A 27857-nucleotide genomic window follows, 5' to 3' on the forward strand; every position below is an offset into this window, starting at 1 on the left:
ACTAGGTTAATTTCAGTCAAGAAGGGAAGGGACAGGGTGAGAACATAGTGCACATGCGCAAGACTCGTGCATCTCTCAGTTGGTTAAGCCAAGATTTGTGTATTCATTGGAACTGAGCCACAGTGTAGGGATTAAAACCTGATTCTTACGGTCACTACTTTACCCCCAAATGATTGCGCTAATGGAAAGGGGCAGGCTTTTACTTATCGATTTGTAATTGATTATTTAGTGCTTTCCCTACCCTCCTGTTTTCATACATAATCTTGAAGTCCGGTGCTTTGTTTATTTGTTTGCTTTCTTAAAGCATGGGGTGTATGAGATCCTATCAAGATCTCCTCAGCTTTACAACAGATTTACATCAGGGAATGGAAATGGATCTGGGCCTCCCCAGCACGCGCTCTCCCTCTCTCTCTCTCTCTCACTCTCACTCTCTCTCTCTCTCTCTCACACACACACACACACACAGCCATCGTAATGGTTGCCAATCTTGTATGGGAAGTGGCAGAGTTACGACTACAATCAATGCTTGTTTTTAATTTTGCTTTCTGAAAATGATAAAACGAGTGCATGCAAGAATAGGCATAATCAGGGCAGGAAAGCATGGTAGATTCTGAAGGGGCCATACTTGAATTGTTTTTCTATTGTTCAGTGGGTTAAATAACAGTCTAGGGATACAGCTCTCCCACAAGATAGATATGAGTCTAATTGTCATCTGTTCCCTAAGAATACCACATTTGGTGGCAGGTTTGGAGAGTTTTTGATTTTACATTGTTGCAGCGCATTGTGAGATCTGAATTCTTTCATAATTACATTTCAGCGATAAGGGGATGGTGCCAGTAGTTGGGAGAATAAATATTTCAACTTGTTTTTGTTTCAATACTCTTTTAATCTACATTACTAGGCTTTGATATTTTAATTTGTTTTATCTTTTGTTGTCTTTATATTTCATGAAAAGTGGAAGAGAGATATCTATTATTATTGCATACAGCTGAATTTTTTGTCCATCAAAGTAATACCGCACTTGTTATGATAATCTCTTTTATCTGTAAGGATCCTCCATTTATTAGCAAGAACTGGTTAAGGAACGGATTTATAACAGTGTCATATTTTCCAAGAACGCACATTCAGTTTCCTATCGTACATGTTACTATCCTTTGCAACCATATAATGCTTATTAAATAACAGTTTTGTCTGACTTCTGGAGGCTAAAGGATTGTAAGAAGATCTAAAGCCAGGGTCCATGTCACAATAATTTGTTGCACCACAAGGAGTATTCCGTAAATATTTTGGGAGACCGTTTATTTCTCTCAGGTCACTACTCTAAGTGAGTTTATATAAGATATTATATAACCCACACAAGAGGTCTGAACAGCACTGCAAAGCTTCTGTTCACATGGGCTGGAGTCCTGAACATAAGTGCAATTACTAGAAGGAGTCCCATTCTCTTTCTGGTGTTCCACTTGTTAATGTTGTTGTTTAGTCGTTTAGTTGTGTCTGACTCTTTGTGACCCCATGGACCAGAGCACACCAGGCACTCCTGTCTTCCACTGCCTCCCGCAGTTTGGTCAAACTCATGCTGGTAGCTTCGAGAACACTGTCCCACCATCTTGTCCTCTGTCGTCCTCTTCTCCTTGTGCCCTCCATCTTTCCCAACATCAGGGTCTTTTCCAGGGAGTCTTCTCTTCTCATGAGGTGGCCAAAGTACTGGAGCCTCAGCTTCAGGATCTGTCCTTCCAGTGAGCACTCAGGGCTGATTTCCTTCAGAATGGAAAGGTTTGATCTTCTTGCAGTCCATGGGACTCTCAAGAGTCTCCTCCAGCACCATAATTCAAAAGCATCCATTCTTCTGTGACCAGCCTTCTTTATGGTCCAGCTCTCACTTCTATACATCACTACTGTTCCACTTGTTAATACAGCATCTTTATTTTCCTTCTTCATTTTTTTCTTCCTACCACATTTTTGAACTGGATTTCACATCTCCAATTTTGTCCTTGTTGGTTCATGCTTTTCTGCCCTCCAACCCATTTCTGCTGAAAACCTCGGCGGGTTTTTTTAATGCTTTAATCGAATGAGTGGCAAGTTTCTTCCAATGCAATTCTCTTGGCTTCCTCAGCCGAATTCCCTCATATCTTTATTTCTGTAAGAATGTGTTACTTCCCACTACTTGACTTTATCCGCTCTGCATTCATCTGCTTGAAGCACCATTCTTGCAATGCAGCTGAAAATAAGCTATCGGGCGTTTTGAGTTTTCAGAAGGAGAAATCTTACCAGATATATAATGCTTTCTGAGTGTTTAAAGTGCTTCACAAACATTGGCTCGGTGACCCCTGCTGTAATTTAGCAACCTCTATGACTGAGGTGAGATTTGAAATGGAAGATTCCTTCCTCACACATTGAGATACACCAGCTCTTGACTTCAAAGAGGACTTTTCTCTCCGAATGTGTGTTTATTCTCTATCTTTAGTCTGATTTACTGAAAGCAGTGATAAGATTTAACCATAGGGGACTCAATCATCCCACTCCTGCATGATTTCTCTTTCACTCTTATATTTTCCAGCTGCCACGCTATTTCAATATATTTATTCCCCCATTCATAGTGCACGTCCAGAGTGCAAAATGTCTTGCTTTCCTCGTTGTCCCATATTGCTGATCAGAGCAACATTAGGCATTGTTTTAACCTGTTTTCGGATGACCTACCAAGGTTAGATGGGACGCGGGTGACGCTGTGGGTTAAACCACAGAGCCTAGAACTTGCCGATCAGAAGGTTGGTGGTTCGAATCCCCACGACGGGGTGAGCTCCCGTTGCTTGGTCCCTGCTCCTGCCCACCTAGCTGTTCGAAAGCACGTCAAAGTGCAAGTAGATAAATAGGTACCGCTCCTCAGGAAGGTAAACAGCGTTTCCGTGTGCTGCTCTGGTTCACCAAAAGCGGCTTAGTCATGCTGGCCACATGACCCGGAAGCTGTATGCCGGCTCCCTCGGCCTATAGAGCGAGATGAGCGCCGCAACCCCAGAGTCGGCCACGACTGGGCCTAATGGTCAGGGGTCCCTTGACCTTTACCTTTACCAAGGTTAGAACTAGATGTTAGGTTGGATCCAGACTTGGTAGACCCATCAGGACTTGGTTTAGTCATTGCTATAGGGATGAGGAGTCTAATTTTTTTAGGTCCCAGTTCAGTGCTAGCCCTGTTAAAAGAGTTTAACGTTATGGGAAGGATGAAATTATCTTTTTTGGGAAGAATATCTGCTGTAAAGTTGAATGTGCTACCTAAAATGTTGCTTTTATTTCAAACAATCCCGGTGATCAGCGGGGTGGATCACTTCAAAGAATGGCAAAAAGTATTATCAAAATTTATTGGGGGGAGGACCAAGAATTAAATATAAGCTTCTTACAGATACAAAAGAAAGAGATGGTTTCTCTCTGCCAGATTTGAGATTATATTATGAAGTTTCCTGTCTAGGTTGGTTAAGGGATTGGATATTGTTGGAGAATACAGATTTATTAGATCTGGAAGGTTGTGACAATAGATATTTTTGAACTGGATACAACACTCTACACCAGAGGAGGAGTCATGGGACTGTTGCGTTAAGTGACAGGCATATGGAGGTTGGAACTAGGCAATGTTTATTTCCCCTCCCCTCTTGGTATAATAAGGAAGTAAAAGGTTGGAGCCAGAGGGTGAGAGTTCAAGGCTTCCTGCTCTGTCTCTCTTAGCTTATGACACGAAGCCTGGGCCATCTGGCCAAGACCAGCAGAGGTAGGAGCTGCTGCTATCCCCAACCCAACCCCACTCCTAGCTTACAAAAAGCTGCACAGGAGCACAAAGTTTGCTGCTCCTGGAAATTCACTGAGCTAATGCCAGGACTTGCATTCATAGTGTCACCTCAAGGAGGTGCTTGAAGTTTACAACACTTTTGATCTGAAGTGCATCACCCTCTAATAGCAGTGTGAAGTTTGGTCCACTTGAGTGTTTAATCGTTTATTCATGTGGCTTCTCTTGAGTTATTTTTCCCCCCATAATGGTTTTGTCTTGGAATCACAGAATTGTAGAGTTGAAAGGGACCCCGAGGGTCATCTAGTCCTGACTGATGGTCATCTAACTTCTGCTTGAAAACCTCAAATGAAGGAGAGTCCATGACCTTATGAGGGAGTTTATTCCACCGTCGAATGTCTATTTCTGCCAGAAAGCCCCCCCCCCAAATGTTTAGTCAGAATCTATTTTCCTGTGACTTGATTCCATTGGTTCGGGTCCTACTAGAAAACAAGATTGCGCCATCTTCCATGTGACAGCCCTTTAGATATTGGAAGATAGATGTCAGGTCTCTTCTCAACCGCCACTTAAATTCACAATGGACCCTGAATAAACATCTGCCTGACATTTGATTTGACTATAAACACCTGCCTGACATTTTGAGAAACCATCGTTCCTATTAGCATCAGATCTCAAAATAAAGGAAGATCTAGATTGATAGATGTAGATATGCCATAGCTGAAGAGCTCTGGAGACTTCAATGTTGTCTAGCTGTGCTTTAAATCTGAGCAGCAGCTAGCTTGCATGGCTTCTACTATCATGCATTCTGCCGTATTGTCGTTCTCACTTAAGGTGTGAAGGGCTGGGTGTCTGGCCAGTCGTTCTCAGGCTGTGAGCTGGCTCCTCCGTGATTTACTGTGCATATTCTCTGCCTCCGCCACCCCCTTGCAATAATTCCAGCAAGATCCATAGAACTGCAGTGCACAGCACCCATAATTTCTGCCCAATAAGAATATAACCAGAAAGCTTTTAGGTAGTTAGAAAAACACTAAAAATGTAAAAGATTTCTTTCATTAACACTCCTATTAACATAAATGTAAAATGAGTCTGGGCTGGTAATCACAGGCAGCCAGTCTGACTCACTCTTGCACTGTAAAAGCTGATGTATGAAAGTAATTAATCAAAAGCACAGTGCTGCTCCAAGAGAGTATTTCTCCTGCTGTAACGCAGAGTGATAAAATAACTTAAAACACACGGCAGTAGTGGCAGTTAATAAGCTTTTTATAGTCCCTGTGTGGACCTGAAAATCATACCTTATTAGTATCTTTATCTTTCTCACTCGCTTTTTTACTTACATCTGAATTTAGCAATGAGTGGTTTTCCTGTATACATTTTATTCCCCAAATATCAAGAATGTTTTGCTGTATTTTTATTTCACTTGCCTTCAAATAGAAACAGAGTGGATTGATTAAAACTGAACTTCCTTGTTGATAGTTGATGTTATTTCCTAAACAATGGTGCAAACCTGACCATTAAACACTGTTAATTTACAACTCAACAGAATATTGTTTATGCCAGTGGTTTTCAACCAGTGTACCATGGCGCCCTGGGGTGCCTTGAATGATGGTGAGGGGTACCACAGGGAACACTGGGGTCTGTTCCTCTTTCCTTCCCTCCCTTCTGTTATGTACTGAAGTTCTCACCCTGGGCCAGCAGGGGGATACTGTAGATAGTTATGCAAATGAAGGATCGAAAGTGACATTCAGTGATTGGATAGTTTTAGAAAGTTGTTACAGTAACGTGGTACTGGAGCTCTATATAAGCAGGCTGACTGAACCCTTCAGTTCTGTTCTGTCCTGGCCTGTGAACAAACAAGAGCTGTTTGAAGAATTGCTGTGTCGTCTGATATGTTCACCCACAACTTAACACCTTCCATGATGCCTTCTCATGTCTCTGCCTCCAAAAAGGCTTGTGTGGCTGTTTGTTGCAGCAGCCCTGGCTATAAGCTCTCCAGGCAAATGCTGCCTCTGGGGCTGGTCAGGGGGTGCTGGTTGCCAGGAGCTGAGGCGCCCTCGGAGTAAGAAAGCAAGTGGTGAGGGAGCCCAGCCAGCCAGTCCACTAGCTCTTGCTGTTGGGAATGGACATACAAGCCCCAGGCCTCTATGGGGCAGTGTGAGGAGGCACCTCTCTTTGGGGTGGTGGTGGTGGTAATGGTGGAGAAGCTCAGAGACCAGGGGCAGCAGCAGTAGCTGCCCAGAGGACTCCTGGGGAGAAGGGAGAGGAGAGGAGGTTGAGGGAACACTCCACCAGGGTGGGTGTTCGAAAAAGGATGAGAGACTGCCAGCTCTGCAGGCAAGGGGTGACAGAACTGGGCTCCAGAGCCGCCGAAAGAATGCAGTTGGTCAAAGGAGCCGTGGGCTCAAAAAGGTTGAAATCCTCTGGTTTATACCGTTGTCTCATTCTTACAACCAGATCTTGTATCTCCCACTGTATACAGGTTTCAGGCCTTCCTGAAAAATTGTCTCTATGTACATTAGTAAGTGAGACTGACAAATATTCTAATGGTTAGGTCAACAGTGTAGAACCACAGAAAGGTGGCCTAGTGTCTTCTGTAACAAGTGGCCCAGGCTAACGAAGCACAGTCAGTATTGTTGCAGCCAATATAGCACCAGTGGTGAGGGATTTGTCTGTGTCAGAAAACTTGATTCCTCAAGCTAGGAGGTTTCTGGCCTGTGGTGCTAGTATCCCAGCTAGAACTTCCATCCTTTAACCAGTGGCCTCAAAGGCACGCTACCCATAGACCTTCCAGTCCAACCCCTGCAGTGCTTGTCAGGTGAATCTACCCTCAGAAATAAATAGAAAAGCCTTTTGTTTCCTCTGACCAGAGGCCATTTCCTGAGTGTTATTTTAGGGCTGTTGGCATCCATCTTTCTCGAGATACAATGGAGTGCATGTCCTGGGGTGGAGTCAAATTGCTGTGTTAGCAGCATCAAGGTGACCTCTCCGAGGCACAAGCCTGGACAGTGTTTATGGAAGTTCTGGTCTTCCCAGACAACAAGACCCCCCTCTTGGTCTTGCTGATATGGCCCAAAGGAAATGGTCTTGTTGGTATGGTCCAAATAGAGCAGTGTGTTAGGCACAGGCAAGAGTTTCCAGAAAGAAGCGTACGAGGTGTCATCCAACCATCTTAGGGACTCCACTTAGGATTTGTGTAGGGTGTCCTCCTTAGCCTTTTCTTCTCCCGAAGCTATCCCGCAAGGCAGTGGAAGTTCAGGGTCGTCGTTTTCCTTCTCCTAGATGGGCTACCTGCCCAGGCTGACGAGCCCCATCTGCTTTAAATGCTGATGAAGCCCGACAAAGGTCGGTCCCAACAGAAACAGTAGCAGGTGCAGTTATGGGTTTGATGGTGCTCCTAGACACCTCTTCATTTTTGTTCCATGTAATTTGCAAGCCACTTTAGTTTTACCAAAACACAGATCGCATCTACAGATGGCAACATTTAAGTATAAGTTTTGCTGTTGATGTTGCTGCTGTGTCGTCGTTGTCGTCGCCTTCCCCCCCTATTACTGGGTGACCTTTTGAATTAATGTTCTTTTCTCACAAAATGCTTCAAATACCATTGTGTTCTCAGTTAGCTGCTGTGACATCTACTGATATGGGAGACCTAATTAACCAAAAGAATTCCCAGTTGCTGAATTTAGCTAGCAATCTGCTTAGGACTCTGTCCAGCAGATGTTTTTCCTGCATTAGAAGTCTGGGGACTTTGTAGACCTCCCTGCTCTTTAATCCTCAAAGTAAATATCAACACATTTGAGATGTGGAAACTGGCTCTTCAGCACAGAAATAAAATGTTACCATGGCCACCGCTTTTAGGTCTTGCATGTAAGAAATCCATCGTGGGAGCAACAAAGTAGATTCACAGAACAGCAAGTTCATCTTAAGCCTGCCTCAAAATTAAAAAGGAAACAAAGAAAAGATGATGTCACTGGGATGAGTAATAATCAGCTCTTCTCATCGCCTGGGCAAGTCAGCATAGATACAGAAATATTGTCTCTGTGTACATTAGTAAGTTGATAATAATAATAATAATTTTATGATTAATACCCCACCCCTCTTGCTGGGTTTCCCCAGCCACTCTGGACAGCTTTCAGAAGATATAAAACATAATTGACAAATTAGATCGACAAATATTCTTGTATACAATCACACATTTCAAATTCAAATGATGGATCCAATTTTCATTTGTTACTAACGTGTTTTATTAAAATATCTCTAACCTGCTCATATCAACTGATCTCAGGCCAGGATATGGTCAGTAAAACCACCATTCAACATATATAACCATAAAGCCATAATCATGGTATAAAATCAAACAATCAGCCAAAGCAATATAGGCACTAAGCAGAAATCAACAAGCATGTTCTTTTAAAGATGCAGCAACGGCATGACTTGACACTGGGTTGAAACCAGGGTCATTTACAAGTGAGCCCCCTTTCATTATCCGGGTGCAACAGCAGAGAAAGACCAAGCTAATCCATGCCAGTGTAATCTTTCATCCTATGGGCCTCCTGTGCTTATATCTGCCCAAAAGCCCGGGTGGGACAGAGGTGGCGGCTGTTTCTCACCTTAAATAAGCTTATACCTTGAATGCGTAGAATGCTATTGTTGGTGGCAATTGTCAGACTCTGGAGATAATGGAGGAGTGCACCTTTGAGGGTGAAGTCAAACCGTTGGAGAGTTACAGCGCCTGCTCTTACTGTAAAGGTAAAGGTACCCCTGCCCATACGGGCCAGTCATGTCCGACTCTAGGGTTGTGCGCCCATCTCACTTAAGAGGCCGGGGGCCAGCGCTGTCCGGAGACACTTCCGGGTCACGTGGCCAGCGTGACGAAGCTGCTCTGGCGAGCCAGCACCAGCGCAGCGCACGGAAATGCCGTTTACCTTCCTGCTATAAAGTGGTCCCTATTTATCTACTTGCACCCGGGGGTGCTTTCGAACTGCTAGGTGGGCAGGAGCTGGGACCGAAAGATGGAAGCTCACCCCGCCACAGGGATTTGAACCACCAACCATGCGATCGGCAAGTCCTAGGCACTGAGGTTTTACCCACAGCGCCAGCTGTTACTGTAGAGAGGCCAATATGGGAGAGACATGTTTTGTTGCAGCTGGGGCAGAGGGTAGCTTCCGGTCGTGCTGATGCAGGCGTACAATGACGATTCAATTCTTGGCCCTGACCTCCTCTGGTCACTGCTATGGGTGCACGACCTGTCTTCCTGTCTCCAGGCACTGTGATTATCTGCAAGGGGTTATTACACTGTGGGCTGAATGTTGCCCGCCTTTATGTCATGTTTGCAGCCACATTTGTAGCGCAGAGTTGGTCTGCCAACGGGCCTGGTGCCTGAAGCCAGCTCCCCATAGACCACGTCCTTGGGGATCCTGCCATCTTCCATTCTGTGGATGTGACCAAGCTAGTGTAGGCATAATTTGGTGTGTGTGTGTGTGTGGTGTGTGTGTGTGTTAGGTGATAAATGTTAAGACAGCTTTCCCCCAACCTAGTTCCTTACAGCTGTTTTAGACTACAACACCCCCAGCCCGTGCAGTTCTATAATGTCAAGGCTGATGGGAGTTGTAGTTCAACAATAGCTAGGGGCATTAGATTGGGAACGACTGGTGGTAAGTTGCTCTTTAAACTGCTGTGGCGCAGGTCAAATCCGTGTCCAGGGCAGCTGTTTACCAGCTCCATCTGGTACGCAGGCTGAGACCCTATCTGCCCACAGACTGTCTCGCCAGAGTGGTGCATGCTCTGGTTATTTCCCGCTTGGTCTACTGCAATGCACTCTATGTGGGGCTACCTTTGAAGGTGACCCGGAAACTACAACTAATCCAGAACGCAGCAGCTAGACTGGTGAGTGGGAGCGGCCACCAAGACCATATAACACCAGTATTGAAAGACCTACATTGGCTCCCAGTACGTTTCCGAGCACAATTCAAAGTGTTGGTGCTGACCTTTAAAGCCCTAAACGGCCTTGGTCCAGTATATCTGAAGGAGCGTCTCCACGCCCATCATTCTACCCAGACACTGAGGTCCAGCACCGAGGGCCTTCTGGCAGTTCCCTCACTGCGAGAAGCCAAGTTACAGGGAACCAGGCAGAGGGCCTTCTCGGTAGTGGCGCCTTCCCTGTGGAACACCCTCCCACCAGATGTCAAAGAGAACAACAACTACCAGACTTTTAGAAGACATCTGAAGGCAGCCCTGTTTAGGGAAGCTTTTAATGTTTGATGTATTACAGTATTTTAATGGGGTTTTTTTGTAAGCCGTCCAGAGTGGCTGGGGAAGCCCAGCCAGATGGACGGGGTATAAATAATAAATTATTATTATTATTATTACCACTGATTTGTATTCCTGTAGCCAGATGTGGAGCTCCAGAACTTGCACCACTTCTTGTTCTCGGGGTGTTGTTGTTAAAGCTAGCATCAGAAATTGGTGGGGAGTGTATCTCATGTGTATGCATTGGTGTTTTCTCAAGTACAGTACACTGCTGGCTTTCTCATGAGGATGACTCTTCCTTCTTCAGTTTTTTTTTTTTAAATCCTAGTGGCAAGTCACATAAAAGAAAATCCCTTCCTACTTTCGTATGCGCACCTCGTAGGCACAATGCATTTGGAATATTGCCTTTCCCTTGTAGACAGAATACTAATGGCTTTATAGCTACAGTTGCCTTCGTAGTGCCTTGCAAACTTCCGTCTGTGTCACCAAAACACTGTACAGGATGGCACGAGGCCACAGTGTTTGTAACTTGATATTCCTCTCTCTCTCTCTCTCTTTTAATGCAGTTTTGAAACAGCAATTCTGAAATATTTAACATATTAAATAGGCAGCAGATTTGTTCATCTTTTCCGAGTCTCTTCTCTGCTCACTGAATTGGCAATTTTGGCTGCAAGGACACGCTTTGCCCCATCACTTTCTGACACTCCACCTGAGGAATAATACTTCTATCTCTGGGTATTTTGAGGTGTGGTGTTCTTTTCAAAGGAATCACACAAGGAATTCACTTAAACAGAAGAGCTTTTGTTTCTGTTTATACTTGCTGGGAATTGTGGCCCAGTCACCACCTCTGCCTACTCAACAACTCACATCCCTTTCTAGAGTATCCTCTTCCCATCACCATCATGTGATACTTCTGGATCCTGAAAGCCAGTGTGGTGTAGTGGTTCAGAGCGATAAACTCGTAATGTGGTGAACCGGGTTCGATTTCCCGCTCCTCCACATGCAGCTGCTGGGTGACCTTGGGCTAGTCACACTTCTCTGAAGTCTCTCAGCCCTACTCACCTCACAGAGTGTTTGTTGTGGGGGAGGAAGGGAAAGGAGAATGTTAGCCGCTTTGAGACTCCTTCGGGTAGTGATAAAGCGGGATATCAAATCCAAACTCCTCCTCCTCCTCTTCTTCTTCTTCTTCTTCTTCTTCTTCTTCTTCTTCTTCTTCTTCGCACTATTGGAAGTTAATTATTGGTGCTGCTTACACTTCATTCATGTCTGCACAGCCATGTGATTGTGTTGATCGTGAAAAGTTACCTGATCGCATTTTCCCTGAGAGCAATTGGGAACAATGGACAGTATATGCCCCCATGGTCAAAACCTTTACAGGCAATATAGACCACAGCTGGAGTTCAATTCTTCTGCTCTCTTTTGGTTCCAGCCATGTTCATGCACCAGCCTGTCATTCAGAACCCTAATGTTCCTCAGATATTTTAATTTTCCATTTTACAATATTTCAACAACAAAAACTAAATCTAAACAAATTCAACTTCCATTTTCTTCCCCTCTGGGGTTCCTTATCTTACTGCATAACCAATTCAAACCTATTTACACATTTAACCTTTTTACTCCCTTTAAGTTTTATCTTACTGCTCGTGTTTATGTCAATCCTTCTAGCGTTTTTTAATTCAACAAATTTCCCCCATTCTATTAAAAAAGTCTCTCATTTTGATCTCTTATTCTTCCGTTAAGTTTTGCCATCTCTGCATATTCTATCAGTTTTAATTGCCAGTCGTCTTTCATTGGGACTGCTGCTTCTTTCCATCTTTGGGCAGCAGAAATCTAATGTTGCTCATCAGACTTCTGCCTAATGCTGTTGCTCTCAGTTCCCTTTCCTTCTGTCCTTCTAACTTGACCAGTAACAGAACGGCTGCCAGATGAAGAGACCTGTTCACTATGGCTACTAAAGGCAGTCAGTTCCTTCCACTGTTTCAGGGCTGCCTTCCACAGATGATTGACACCTTTCCACACCTGAAGCAACAGAGTGCTGTTGCACCTGAAGGACAGAACTCCATCCTATTTCCTGCAATAGTCTGACCCAGCTTACACTTATGAACTTCAATACTTGAGTGTATTCGTGATCTCTGAATGATACCAACTGTAACAGTGTACCATATTTTTTGAAGGTGGTCTCTGCTTCCAATAAACCAGGCATGGCCAAACGTGGCCCTCCAGCTGTTTTGGGACTACAGTTCCCATCATCCCTGACCACTGGTCCTGTTAGCTAGGGATGATGGGAGTTGTAGTCCCAAAACAGTTGGAGGGCCAAGTTTGGCCATGCCTGTGGTACACTTAGTAACATGAATCATGGAAAGAGGGAAGGAGATGGGGGATAAGATAATACTATGGGCTGAAGTCATACCTGTTCATACTTGGAGCAGTTCAACTGAAATCAGTGAGATTGAGGTGGTCATGATTACCTCAAGTCCTATTAATGTCATTGGATCAAACCCTTTGAATTCTTGCGAAATATGAGAAAGGGTGTGTGATGCGTTTTCAGACATTTGCCTACTTTTCTGCTCTAGTGTAAAGCTAAATGGGAAATCTTTTTAAGGATTACGTAAAAGACAAAAAAAAAGTTTTAAATATCCAAACTGGGGCCAAAGATTGCTTATTTAGTAGAGCAGGTGTTCTGAACAACTTTACACAGTTCCGCTGTGAAGCCAAAAAAAGCAGGAAAAAATAATATTCTTCTAAATCTACTAACCACTTATTAGTTTTTTAATCACATTTGAACTTACCAGTTTCTCGCAACAACAGAAACTGTACCGCCAGGCAGCAATGATTTTCCATATTGTTTGATTGGCGGTTATTGAAATTAAAATTGTCATTTCTAAAAATAAAGCTTTTTTCTTCTATGCAAAAGAACCAGTATCAGATTCGAAGAGACAGCAGAGGTAAATTATGTAGCTGCTGCATTCCTTTTTATTATGTAACTTGTGTTGATATATGTTATTATGTTTGCTTTCCCCCCTATCATAATATAAAAAACCCCCAGCAATAATGTATTCTTTTTAAAAAATATATATAAATGCTAAATCAAATACTAGACCCCGGGCCTACTTAGATGAAACTCTAAGGAAATGAATGCAGGTAGAACAAAAGTATGCTATGGAACATAGCCAGGATTTTTCGGGACTGTCTAGAAGCAATGAGGCATTCACTGAATATCTATGCTTTAGTCAAGAAAGCTATCTTCTCAGCTGCTCTTAGATTCAGACCTTTTCGGAATTGGTTTGAAGGCCATTTTGCACTATGCATTCAATTATACTTGTAAAGTTGCATGATACAGTTATATTCACATTCACTTTTCTCTGTTTAGGTTTTGACATCTATTAGTTGTCTGAACCTATAAAGCTGTAGATCTACAGTATCTATGTGTAGTTTGTGATCTCCTTGTGTTCATGGAAGGGATGTATTCTGAATATTCTGCCCAAGTGCAAGCTTGATCCTTCAGAGGGGAATGTGTGTAGATCTGAAGAATCTCCCCCAAATCCTTCTCTTCTAGTGAGCTCTCAAACAAACAAAAACGGGGAGCAGATATTTTCTATGTATTGTTTTCCACTTCCATCTTGAAGAGGAGAGAGGTAGAAACCAGTGGTATTCCTGCTCTTAAGGAGGGTAGTGTTCTTCACTTCTTCCATTCTCTTTCTGTTTTCTGATCGGGTTTCTCAGTTGTTTCTTCTATCCCATTCCTTGTGTGGAACAAGCACTGTGTTTGGTAGCATATATAGAAAGCAGGGCTTCAGTTTCCCTGAACAAGAAGTCCATATCTGAAGAAAGACCGGTGAAAGGAGTAGAGCCACTGAAAACATCTGCATGGACTTGATTCGTTGTTGTTATTTAGTGGTGTCCAACTCTTCGTGACCCCATGGACCAGAGCACGCCAGGCACTCCTGTCTTCCACTGCCTCCCACAGTTTGGTCAAACTCATGCTGGTAGCTTCGAGAACACTGTCCAACCATCTCGTCCTCTGTCGTCCCCTTCTCCTTGTGCCCTCCATCTTTCCCAGCATCAGGGTCTTTTCCAGGGAGTCTTCTCTTCTCATGAGGTGGCCAAAGTATTGGAGCCTCAGCTTCACAATCTCTCCTTCCAGTGAGCACTCAGGGCTGATTTCCTTCAGAATGGAGAGGTTTGATCTTCTTGGAGTCCATGGGCCTCTCAAGAGTCTCCTCCAGCACCATAAACCAAAAGCATCAATTCTTTGGCGATCAGTCTTCTTTATGGTCCAGCTCTCACTTCCATACATCACTACTGGGAAAACCATCGCTTTAACTATACGGACCTTTGTTGGCAAGGTGATGTCTCTGCTTTTTAAGATACTGTCTAGGTTTGTCATCACTTTTCTCCCAAGAAACAGGCGTCTTTTAATTTTGTGGCTGCTGTCACCATGTGCAGTAATCGTGGAGCCCAAGACTTTATCGGGGAGAGAATTGTTTTTCCATGTCTGCTAGCAAAGAGAGAAGTAGCACTTAAGACTAACCAGCTATGGAGAACCTGTGGTCCTTCATATGTCATTGGAGTACATCTCTCAGCAGCCTCATGGTCAATGTTTCCTGATCATTAAAAAAATGATGATGATTTGATTTGGTCAGGTCCCCCAGTTTCTCAGTTGCTGTATAAAAAGCAGCAGGGCCCTCAAAAACAAGTTCAAGGACTTAAATGGTGGCACATTTAACAAAAAATCTGCAACTGGCTAAACATTGCAGCAAACAAAAGAAGCAGCCAGTCCCCCAGTTCATATGTACAGTGGTACCTCGCGTTACATTACATATGCTTCAGGTTACAGACTCTGCTAACCCAGAAATATTACCTCGGGTTAAGAACTTTGCTTCAGGATGAGACCAGAAATCGTGCTCCAGCGTCACAGCAGCAGCAGGAGGCCCCATTAGGTAAAGTGGTGCTTCAGGTTAAGAACAGTTACAGGTTAAGAACGGACCTCCGGAATGAATTAAGTACTTAACCTGAGGTACCACTGTATGTACTTACGTGTGTGCATGCACACACACAGATACACTCTTAGCATTGGCAACACGATATATTTTGTTGCCTCAGGTGCAACAGCAAATATACATACAAATACATATTTTGGCACCCGAGGTTGAATAAAAAACAACAACAGATGTGCATCTCCCTCTCCCTGGCAGTAAAAATGCAACAATAATAAACTGAGCAATGTACTGCCCTTTCATAATGCTCAGTGATGCACAAGGCAGCGGAGGTGACCAGAGCATAGAATCCAGGTTATCCATGATCTGACAGAGTCATAATTGTACCCATGGTCAAAGTATGTAGAAGGCTCTCCACATCACCTAGGCTGATGCAGGAAGACTTCCAAAGGCCTACTCTTTCAGAACCCATCTGAAACAGACTGCATTTGCACGTAATGGTGTCTGTCTTGTCCAGGCATAGGCAAACTCGGCCCTCCAGATGTCTCGAGACTACAATTCCCATCATCCCTAACCACTGGTCCTGTTAGCTAGGGATGATGGGAGTTGTAGTCCCAAAACATCTGGAAGGCCAAGTTTGCCTATGCCTGATCTTGTCTATATACTGTACACATTTTTTCTTTATGGTAAGACTTTTTCAGCAAACACTTGAGGGACACTCTGTGGTACTGTGTTGCCTTTTAGGGGCTAATTTTTTTGGTGTGCTATAGTCTCACTGCTTGAATTCATTAGTAACTTGAGTTCTATCAGATTGCCGTGAAACCCAAGATCTCAGTGTTGGTCACTGGAGGAATGCCAGTATTGAAGAGAAAAATATAGTTCAGCCAACATGCTTGAGGCCATGGAGAGCCTACTTAATGAATAAAAGAACCTTCTCTAGACAGATGGGAAATGGGATTTTTAAAATCACCTGAAGATTATGTTGATAAATATGAAATGTGCTTATTGGATACATTTTGGGGCATGTAGTTTTATGTAAAGTTATCTACAAGGGTTCAGTAGGCAGAAGGTAGCATTTAGACTGAGGGAGATGTTGTCTCACATCTATTGCATCTTGATTCTAATTCCTAGTTCTATGGAAATCGAAGATAAATGCTTTCTGTTAAATAGATGGCATTAGGGATGAATGGCAAATGAAATATGAAATATTCAGCATGTATTGAGCTACGCAAATAATTAATTCCTAAAATGTCTTATCATTTCATCAGTGGCATTTGTTTTCCTTGCTGAATTAAATTGGTGCTATATGTTTCCAATGTTGTGATTCTTGCTTTAAGTAAAAAAATAAATAAATTGTAATTTGGCAGTCCGCACCCCAATGTCCTCTGGCCAGAGATATATTGGTAAAAAAATCCTTATTCATTTGTATTTTCCATATCATTTGCATTCCCTCATTTAAAATCCTGTATTGCATGGTCAAATTTTCAAAGAAACAGTCCTACATGCAAATTTGAGTCAGAAAAAGCAGCATAATGCATATAACTAAATAAGAAGATAAAACATTTCAACTGCAGGCATTAGTCTTGGTTATAAAAGTTGCAGTTCTAATCCATAATGCTTAGTGGGTTTTCAGGATAGGAGGTGTGTGTGTGTGTGTGTGTGTGTGTGTGTGTGTGTGCGCGCGCGCACACACACACACACACAATTGAAAACTATTATTTGCAGGACCTTTTATGTCACTACCATATGCAAGTAATGAAAAAGAGTATTGAGCTTTTGCAAAGTGGTTTTCCTAAAGTAGATTATTTTTGTTGTTCATCCAATGAGATATCATTTAGTTTGATGCTGTCTACGCATAACCTTTATTTTAGAGGTAAAGAGAATGCAGCTTAGGCTGTGCATGATGTGTAGGAGCTTTTATTGATGAGACCAAGATATGGTTTGGTGGTTCCTTGTGTTAGCTTGGAGGCTGCCAAAGGATTACTTACACACAAGCTGTCCCTGGGGAAAGAAGACCCTTCAGCTCCTTCGAAATTTATGCTAATAATAGTTTAGCACTGAAAACTCCATTCATTTAACATCTTGAGAAATCTCTAGCATGCATTACTCATGTGTCTTGGAAAAATTAAGCTCCAAGTGTATGGAAAATTAGTTAATTCATACTCTGAGGAATGTTTAGTTACATATCAGCTTTATTTTAGGAGTTGTGCTCCGAGCCCCAAAACCCATCCCTCGTGGAAATAAAGACACAGTGCAGATTTAGTTTAAATTTTAATGGGCAAATTTTGGCCACAACTTTATTGAATACACAAATGTGACTGGTATTGACTTAGGCATTGGTAGCAAAACTATATCTGGCTCCTGCAGGAACCCTGTAAGGGTAAACAACCAGCAGGGGAATCTCTGTCAGTGTATATTGACTGGTGCTCACCCCTGGGGTTCCCGGGGGTCCTGGCATGGCCCTAGCCCCTCTCCGGGCTTCAGGCCAGATCCAGACCCCCGGATTCCTTTAACGGAATACCCTATTCATTGGAGGGGCAGGTGATGGCCGCACCTCCCCTCCCCACATTCCCCAAACCAATGCCTAACCGCCAAACCTTACAAAGTTGTGACGATTGCTAAGAGGTAGGCAAAAACCAAGGGGCCACAGCCAGTCTGCCACATTGGAAAAAATTCCTACCCGGCCCCTGTTCCAAAACAGGCGACCAACCGAAGTCCAAAACAAGGCCAAACACGACCTAATTAACGGGCGGGTGGGCGGGTGTTTGGCAGCGCCAAGCAAAAGGAGGTCCCTACGTCGCACTGCCTAATAGTTGCTCATCGAGGTCCCCCAGGGCCACCCCAATAACTCACACTTCACACATCAATTTTTGTTGAAGGTTTTTGGCACTATTTTGGCCACAACTTTATTTAAATACACGCACGTGAATGGTTGCTTAGGCATTGGTTACGGCTATCTGTCCTTGCCCAGGGACAGAATTGACTTCCGGATTCCAGCGGAAGCCAGTCAGGGAGAACCATATTGGGGAGAAATGAAGCTGGACATCAGTCCCTCATCTCTCACCCTCATGCCCCCTGGGGCTTGCACGGCCCAAGTTCGATGCCAGGGACTAGGATGAAAGGGATGGCAAGCCCCTGGATTCCTTTAACAGAATTCCCTTTCAGCAGCACCATTGGAGGGGTTGGCACTTACTCCTCCTCCAACCAATTTTAACCAATGCCTAACCGCCAACCTTACAAGTTGTGACGAGTTGCTACGCAGTAGGCAAAAACCAAATGGCAACAGCCAATCAGCCAAATGGACAAAATTCCTACCAGGCCCCTGCCTCAAAGCAGATGACCCCATGACAGGCATAGCAAGGGCAGAGGACAACGAACCCCCGCCCCTTTCAGGGAGGGTGGGCGGGTGATCCGGTGCACGCAGCCCAAGAGAAGGCCCCAGCCTGCGAGCCCTGTATTTAAGACCTCTGACCCCTCCCATACTTTAGCAACATAAGATTCTCCCCAGCAACACTCCTTGCCCAATCACAGCATGTGGCCAATTTGCCCAACAACAGTGGGGTGGCCTTTTTGGCCCCCACCGCAACACGTGCTCTCTATTATGGAGAACATGCTATACCCCCAACCCCCAACCTTTGCCACGATGCCAGTTGCCTAAAAGCCAGTGGCATAACTGTGGCACCACCGGCTTGGAGCGGGGCAAGCCCCACCCACAAGCCAGTTGGGGAGGGGTTTCAGGGGCTGAGCACAACATGGACCCTCTGTTAGGAGGATCCAACTTGTAGCAGAAGCACATTATACTGTACTTGTTTAAATCATGTGGGTTTGGGTTTATGCCCACTTTCCCTCCTGTTTCTAAGCCTACTTTAATCTCACCTCTCCTGATTAGGTTTGGCAAGAAAAAAGAAGAGAAAGGTGCCAAAGGTGATCAGAAGGGAAACTCCAAGCATGGCACCCTGAGAGAAGAGGACCTGGAAAAGATGAAGGAGGAGAGGGAGAGGTGAGTCTGAGCGACAGGTATATTTTGTCCTGTGTTCACTGAAGATGGCCAAGAAGCCAGAGCAGATACAGCTTCCATAGCACCCCAGTCATCCTGCAACCAGTGTGTCAGTCATTCCTCTCTTCCATGTTGTTTAGCTCTCCTCAGTCTTTTGCCAGACTCTTGAGCCACAGCAAGCCTCACTTTGTTTTGCTACACACTGGTTTTGTTGGATTGTTTTTTATAATATTTTTACTGAGTTTCCATTTTATAATATTTAAACACATCACCATTATCCACCTAACCTTTCCTCTTACGAGCTTTGACTCGCCTTCCTCCCGCCTCTTGGTTTTCAGAGTTAAACTTGATGTCATAGCATTTATGCATTCTCCAACTTACGTTTCACTCGTTCAAAATGTCACAATTTTTGAATAAATATAGAAAGGTAAGAACAATTATCATTGTAAGTCTTCTCACATCCCTGCTAGTGTTGTTAATTGCTCACAATGGTCCTTCAAATATTGTTTAAATTTCCTCCAGTATTTTGGAATACTTGATCGTGCTGGTTGTTTCCATGTCAGCTTCAACATTTCCACAAAGTCCATCATCTTCATCTGCCACTCTCCTTTCGTTGGTATTTCTTGTTGTTTCCATTTTTATTTATTCATTTATTCATTCATTCATTCATTCATTCATTCATTCATTCATACCCTGCTCTAGGCTAAAAGGATTCTTTCTGCAGTTGTTGCATACATAAATAATTTTTTTTCTCCCTTTGGTATCTCTTCCCCCACTGTACACAATGAAAATGCTTCCGGTTCTTTTTAACAAAAGTGTTTTTATACATTTTCTTTAACTCATTATGTATCATTTCCCAGTAAGCTTTTACCTCTTTACATGTCCATCACACACTACACCAGGCTTCCTCAACCTCGGCCCTCCAGATGTTTTGAGACTACAATTCCCATCATCCCTGACCACTGGTCCTGCTAGCTAGGGACCATGGGAGTTGTAGTCCCAAAACAGCTGGCGGGCCGAGGTTGAGGAAGCCTGCACTACACACTGCCTTTGTTTCCTTGCATCCATTATTGTGGTTTGAGGACCCGATCCCTGCTTTGTGGAATGAAGACACACGGACACGGAATATAAGGTTAATGGGCAAGAAAAGGCCACAACTTTATTGATTACAGCAAGTGATGGCTAGGTTGGAAGGAAAGCAACCATATGAGATTCTTCGTTGACTGCAGCTGGAATTTACCTTCCTTAACTCTGGCTCTAACCAGACAGTCATGTCTGAACCCTGTGTGCATTGAACATCCTCTTTGCAAATCGCTAGAGCAGGCATAGGCAACCTCAACGCTCCAGATGTTTTGAGAGTACAATTCCCATCATCCCTGACCACTGGTCCTGCTAGCTAGGGATCATGGGAATTGCCGTCCCAAAACATCTGGAGGACCAAGTTTGCCTATGTGCCTGCACTACAGTCTGTCCTGCCACAGCTGTACCTAGGATTTCCTTGAACCTGCCCAAAGTGAGTTCTCCCCCAACCTTTTGCACTGGCCTGCTTAGCTTCTGTCTCTGAAAGATAATTAATGGGTGAAGATAAGGGGTGGGTTTGTGGATTTAATTAGAGACCCCCACCCCCATCTCTTCCCTTCATAATTCAAGCTGTATCTGTTTCTGCACTGAAAGAGGTGGTGGGGGGGAGGGAAACAGACCCCAAGTACAGGTAAATACTTAAAACCTCCTCAGGTGTTCCTCGTCACACAATTGCATTCATGCAAGCAGGTGGAATGACCCTGCCTCCTTTGTCGCATCACTTTTTATGTGTTGTGAAGGTAACATTTGCAGCAGGGAGCCAGCTGTAAACATTTAGGCTCCATGTGTGATTTCGAGCCCTGATCTTCCAGGGATCAAGAAAAGGTAAGTTTGTGGTGCATGGCTTACGGACATCATTTGGCTTGGCAGGTCACAACTTGTGACCAGAAGGCTAATGGTTATTGTTTGTTTGTTTGTTTGTTTGTTTGTTTGTTTGGGGCATTTATAAACTGCCAACTCATAAGAAAAACAATGAAAATCCTTTAAATGTCATAAAATACAAGACCACATCACCCAGCAATGAACAAAATTAATTCTGTTAATTAGTTCTGGTTGCTCAGTGCAGCAAATTGTTTCATTATAGTTTGTTTATAACATGATTTTCTACATAAAAATATGATCAAAGCTTTATAAGAATGATGAAATCTTCTAACAATATCTGACAATCACAAAATCAGCAGCCATGCCAAACAAACTGAAAAGCGAAACACTACCTCCCCCCAGTTTCTGTTATGGCACATCTGACAGTCTGTCTAGTAGAAATGGAACTTTATCCTGAATATACATAAGTGGTTTTTACAAATTAATTAGTATTTGGCCAAGGTTTGCACCGGTGGTACTGAAATTTCTGTAGCATATGCCTAGTACTGCTAGCCCGGGTCCACCTTTATTTTCAACTTCTAACTCCCCATTTGGATGCTGGCAATTTGAGAGGTATGTGTCCTTCATTTACAGGAGCCAATGTCTTTTATTAGGATCCTGGCAAGCTACGAAGTATGTGTCCCATCTGTTAAAGGGCCAGTGTCATTTGCAAAATCGTTGGCAGACTTGAAGGAATGATCCCGTCTGTTTCTAGGGCTAATGTTCCAATTGGACGTGGAATAATTGTTGTTAACATTTCTTTTAGTGATAAATTCTCCTCTGAAATAGAATGTATTCCCTGGAGTGACAGTTAATTGGTAAGAACCTATTAAAAACAGTCAGTTCAATGCCTTTATAATTCTGGTTTATCTTCTCTAATAATTATTCACCTTTCTGACCTGGAAATGTTTGAGACTGAAATGGAGAACAGCAGGTGTGCTTAGAAGCTGATGAACCTAGATGATATTTTTAACTCACATATTTGATTCTTATCCCACAATTAATGAGAGCTGAAATATCACCTTTTTTCCACTGGGCAATTTCATATCCTTTTAATTCTGTTGTGAGGGAGGGGGGGATGCTTATCCAGTGAATTCCCAAAGGATGACTTGAGATAAGCAGGCTATTTCTGTTTTCTCTGCCATATCTACATAACCTCACTCTCAAGCTCACATTGCTTGGAGCAGTGGTAGCTAGCAACTGCATCACAAGTCCATTGCAGTGTGTAGGAATGCTTCGTACTAGCAGATGCATGCAGTTCCACAGTTTTCCCCCGTCTAATTTGATGAGCCAAGCTACTTGAGAAATAACTGTCTTCAAACCCATGGTGTCTGCGACCACCTATACTACTGGTTGGGCACTCAGTGATTATTTTATGCTGACTGTATTTTTGGATGGATGGGTGGATAAGATGTGTGATAGCTTGTTTGCATGGGACGCGGGTGGCGCTGTGGGTAAAACCACAGAGCCTAGGACTTGCCGATCAGAAGGTCGGCGGTTCGAATCCCCACGACGGGGTAAGCTCCCGTTGCTTGGTCCCTGCTCCTGCCAACCTAGCAGTTTGAAAGCACGTCAAACTGCAAGTAGATAAATAGGTACCGCTCCAGCGGGAAGGTAAACGGCGTTTCCGTGCGCTGCTCTGGTTTGCCAGAGGTGGCTTAGTCATGCTGGCAACATGACCTGGAAACTGTACGCCAGCTCCCTCAGCCAATAAAGTGAGATGACCGCCGCAACCCCAGAGTCAGTCATGACTGGACCTAATGGTCAGGGGTCCCTTTACCCTTTACCTAGCTTGTTTGCAGATACAAATTGCCTGTGTGATGCTTCAGTTATCAAATGATGAACACGCATGTACAGTGTGAACTTGTCCCTAGGGAGGACAAGTCTGAAGTAACTCAGGAGCCTAGTTTGGGCTGGTAAAAATAATTTATTGCTCAGCCCTTGGAAAGGTAGCAGATGATATTAACAACAAGAAAAAGGGAAAGCTTCCTTCCTTGTGACATATTACTGGGAGGGGTGGAATTGCAGGAGAGTTTGAAAGATAAGCTCCAAGTTATCCAGTTGAGTGGAACTTTAGTGCTTTATGTTGTTATTGACTGCTCACCTAATGATAGCTTACATAGACAGTAAAGATGAGTTTTATAACCCTGTCCCCAGATTCACTAATCCCATAATGTATAATGTAATTCAGGCCTAAGATTTTAATGCACATATTGGCAACGGCGACTGCACAGCGAGTCGGTGCCATAGATCTTGCTGCCACTATGACTTCACTAGCTGCATACTTTGTCCTGCCTTCCAAATGGACGAAAGCTTCAGGAAAGATTTACTAGAATGTAGACTCTGCACATTCCTTACTAGGAGAGAAATTAATTTATCGTAAAACGTAACAATTGGCGGGCCCGGAGCTGAAAGGAGTATTGTATGTGGTGTGCGAAAGCCACAGGTGCAAACAACTTGGCCTTGTAGGAGATTTTAATTGCTCTCCTAATTCGGTGTCATTGGTAAAAGTTTGTTAGCCTCCTACTGCTCACTTTCCATGCCTGGTAACATGGCAGATTTTGTTGGTGTTGGTGGTGAAAGGAAACAGGGAGAGAATTAGTCCAAGGCCAGGCACTCTGGCCTAACTCTGTGCTGCTTTTCAGAAGAAAGATTCTGATACACCGCCTTCCTTCCACCCAATACCGAGGCCCCCATTAACCAAGGACTGGTGGAATAGGCCAATGTAGGATTTTGTTTTGTTTTTGCGGGTGTCACAGCTTTACATATTCCAGTGGTTTTGGCTTGCTGTGGCCCATGCACAGTTTCACATGTGGTGCACATCGAATGCAAAAAAAACCCTGGGTTCCTACAATACTGCTAGGTAAAAACTGCGTTTTCGATGGAAAGTGCAAGTGCTGTCCACTCCGGGGAGAGAAGCCTCAAAGAAGCAGCTGCTCTTTCGATGGTAGGAGCAAAGCCCAGCCAGTCAGATAAGAATTAGCCAGTCTAGCCAGCCATTGAGACTGGAGAGATTAAGATTGCCTTGGTCTAACGCAGGCTTCCTCAACCTCGGCCCTCCAGATGTTTTGAGACTACAATTGCCATCATGCCCGACCACTGGTCCTGCTAGCTAGGGATCATGGGAGTTGTAGGCCAAAAACATCTGAAGGGATGAGGTTGAGGAAGCCTGGTCTAACGCGTAACACCAGACAAGTGTAAAAATACCCAACATGCTCTCTTCTTCTCCCACCAAGTCACTCGGTTGTGTGGAGAGATGTCTGCAGAGAGAATGGGGCCAACCTGTCTGATCAACTTGACCTCCTGGCTTGGTTGTCAAGAAAAAAGAGTGAAAACATCTCAGAGAAGTCAGAGGGAAAGCTTGCTGCCACACGAAGCAATTCCTTCTGTGAAGCAAATGTCTCCTAAGCACAAAGTGGAGAGGATTACTCTGAAAGCGGCCATCTTGGTTCTGACTGGGCCCAACTGATGGGAACAGTTCTGTGATAAACATTTCCAGAAAATCTTCTGTTGTCACAAAGGCTGACGGGTGAGCTCTTCAAAAGAATTTTAGTTAAGGAAGCACAATGTCCTCTGTAAGTGTAGATTGGCTAGAATGGCTGTCAAGTGTCTTTTCAACAGGAAATGGGATGTTCTGACACCTGGCAGGGATGATCGCAGCCATTTAGCCCCATCAGCCAAGAATCTGCAGGTGTCAAGTCTTCCTGCTGAAAAAAAATCCACATAAGTCTTAGAAAAGGCCTGTGGTAAATTGCTTTTTAAATTGTTTAAATACCTGACCACCACTTATGTGTGTATTATTTAGATTTTCTTATTCACATTTCTACTGCATGGGCGCCATGTTTTCCTATTCCTTCCTGTTTTTAAGTGTCTTTGGAGCTGTGGTTGGACCTGGCTGTCTTCTCAGCCACAGCTCAAATGTGCAGATTTCTTCCCCTCCTCACTGACTGCTTGTGCGTTGGAGGTTCCTGTGGAGATGCTGGCACAGAGAGTGTAGTCCACATTGTAAACCTAGCTAAGCTGCACCCCTTTGAAGCTTCTGGTAAATGTTCAGTGCCTTTCATGCCTGAAAGAAGCTTCTCATCTATGAGTGTCAATAGCCAGACAAAACCAGTCAGATGAAAACAGGATAGCCATTTAGACAGGAGGAATTGAGGTGGTGCTGTGGGTTAAACCACAGATCCTAGGGCTTGCCAATCAGAAGGTCGGCGGTTCAAATCCCTGCGACAGGGTGAGCTCCCGTTGCTTGGTCCCTGCTCCTGCCAACTTAGCAGTTCAAAAGCACGTCAAAGTCCAAGTAGATAATTAGGTACCACTCTGGCGGGAAGGTAAACAGCGTTTCTGTGCGCTGCTCTGGTTTTGCCAGAAACGGCTTAGTCATGTTGGCCACATGACCCAGAAAAACTGTCTGCAGACAAACATCGGCTCCCTCGGGCAGTAAAGCGAGATGAACGCCACAACCCCAGAGTCGACTGGATTTAATGGTCATCGGTCCCTTTACCTAGCCATTTAGACACGAGAATATTCATTGGTCCAGCCAACAATGTGCTAAAGGTGTAGGTGAATGTCACCCTTGGCACATCAGTGAGGTGACTCAAAACTAAAGATCTGTTCTCCATAAGGAGGCCACTGCTGTTCTTCATTTCCCAGGGATACAGTTTTGGCAGAGAGCAGATTACTAGTCCTTCGTAATCCAAGCTATTGTCTCATCAGAGTGAATCTGTTTTATGGTATGCATAAAGTCATTGTGTAGTTCCTGCTTTTCAAAATTTGGCTAGACCAGCTTCAAAGGCTTAAAGTCTACCCATAAAAGGAAAACATTACTTTCCGTGTATTTTCTTTTTAATTGAGATGATTCAGTCTTAAACCACTACAGATTAAACTTTCAAAATGGGGAGAGGGAGGCTTCCTTTTCTGAAATGAAAAGTGTCTCCCTCACTCATACCTAGGAGGCTACTCATGTTGCTTTTTAATATGCTTGTCTTTGAAGATCTATCTAAAGTAAACCAGATGTATTGAGTAGCTTGTACTTTGTGATAATCTGTCCTCTTCTTAAAAACTGAATTTAATATTAATATCTGCTGAAAGAGAGCTGTTTTCTTGATTATTTACCTCTTTCTCCTAAGTATCCCCACTGAGATTATTATTTTCAGGAGATCCGTACATATTTCTGCTGATAAATAAATAGAGATACACACACAAAAATGGGTGTATATATGTAATAATTTATTGTATTTTTTCATAAAAGCTCATGATCGAATATAAATTGTAAATATAAAGGGCCATACATAGCCAATGCACTGCATCAGACGTTGCTCTCCTTGTCCTATCCCCTCCAGTCCCTTCCCCTTCCCTGCTCCCTCGAAATAAGTTCCAGAAGGTTGGGGAGATTCTCTGGAGCAGATGGGGGGGGGCTTACTGGGAAAGAGAGGGAACAAAAGTCCCATTGAGCCAATGGAACTCCACTGGCACAACCTTGCATACAGTTAAATCTTGATGCTGGTTCCTTTGTGATAGGAGCTTATTTTCTTAATAAAAACACTTGTGCCTGTGGTTTTCTCACTGGAGAAAATAAGTGTATAAGCAGAAAAGTAAGAAGTTGAATGTACATCTGGCTCTTATTTTCAGCAGCCGGCAAGGACTGAATATTTAAGCAAGTGATTCTCAGACTTAGGACCTTGCAAATGACTTCAAGTTTGTGGTTTACTTCTAGGAAGCCTTCCAACACCGTAGAATTGTTCTCCCCTGTCTTACCGGCCCTGAGCCTTGCTCATGTTAATACTCTTTAAATCAATACATATGTTCTGGAGAGTGCAATTTAAAATTGCAGCTCTGAGCATCCTGCACAAGCTACATTCAATACCACAGAAGAAGGAGAAAACATTTTTATTCATGTGTACGGGGAGAGAGAAAAACTCATTTACACGGCATGGTAAGCTAAACTATGGCTTGCTGGGACCATGCAAGTATCTGGGCAAAGTTGCTTCACAGCCACTTTCATAGAATCCTAGACTTGTAGAGTGAGAAAGAGCCATGAGGGTCTTTTCATCCAACCACCTGCAATACATGAATCTTTTGCCCAACATTCTCCTGCCTAGTATTCTTCTTTTTACTCCTGTGCCAGTCTTGGCTACATTTCAGGGTTAGTGAAGAGAGAGCTTAACCATAAGCCTGGGTTCAGACGTTGTTGTTTAGTTATTTAGTTGTGTCTGACTCTTCGTGACCCCATGGACCAGAGCACGCCAGGCACTCCTGTCTTCCACTGCCTCCCACAGTTTGGTCAAACTCATGTTGGTAGCTTCCAGAACACTGTCCAACCACCTCGTCCTCTGTCGTCCCCTTCTCCTTGTGGCCTCAATCTTTCCCAACATCAGGGTCTTTTCCAGGGAGTCTTCTCTTCTCATGAGGTGGCCAAAGTATTGGAGCCTCAGCTTCAGGATCTGTCCTTCCAGTGAGCACTCAGGGCTGATCTCCTTCAGAATGGAGAGGTTTGATCTTCTTGCAGTCCATGGGACTCTCAAGAGTCTCCTCCAGCACCATAATTCAAAAGCATCAATTCTTTGGCGATCAGCCTTCGTTATGGTCCAGCTCTCACTTCCATACATCACTATTAGGAAAACCATAGTTTTAACTATACGGACCTTTGTTGGCAAAGTGATGTCTCTGCTTTTTTAAGATGCTGTCTAGGTTTGTCATTTCTTTTCTCCCAAGAAGCAGGCGTCTTTTGATTTCGTGACTGCTGTCACCATCTGCCATGATCATGGAGCCCAAGAAGGTAAAATCTCTCACTGCCTCCATTTCTTCCCCTTCTGTTGGCCAGGAGGTGATGGGACCAGTGGGAATAAATAGGACCAGGGAGGAGCAAAGTAGATTTGAGTTCTTCTCTATGAGCCCGAACATCTACGTGGTCCCAGTAAGACACAGTTTGGATTATTGTGACCTTTGAACCAGGCCTGTAAATTTGAAG

The 27857-nt window shown here is 43.8% G+C and overlaps 1 protein-coding gene across 1 annotated transcript in view; it reads left to right on the plus strand.

Moving 5' to 3' along the window:
• The window catches only part of PARD3B (par-3 family cell polarity regulator beta), a 608076-nt gene that overhangs the window by 384664 nt on the left and 195555 nt on the right, over window positions 1-27857 (plus strand). Inside the window, exon 19 of the mRNA XM_082225604.1 lies at window positions 18842-18952. Coding sequence (XP_082081730.1) covers window positions 18842-18952 — 111 coding nt within the window. The remainder of the gene's footprint in view (window positions 1-18841; window positions 18953-27857) is intronic.

This window comes from Podarcis vaucheri (assembly GCF_965113315.1).
Source record: "Podarcis vaucheri genome assembly, chromosome: 1".
Classification (NCBI taxonomy): Eukaryota; Metazoa; Chordata; class Lepidosauria; order Squamata; family Lacertidae; genus Podarcis; species Podarcis vaucheri.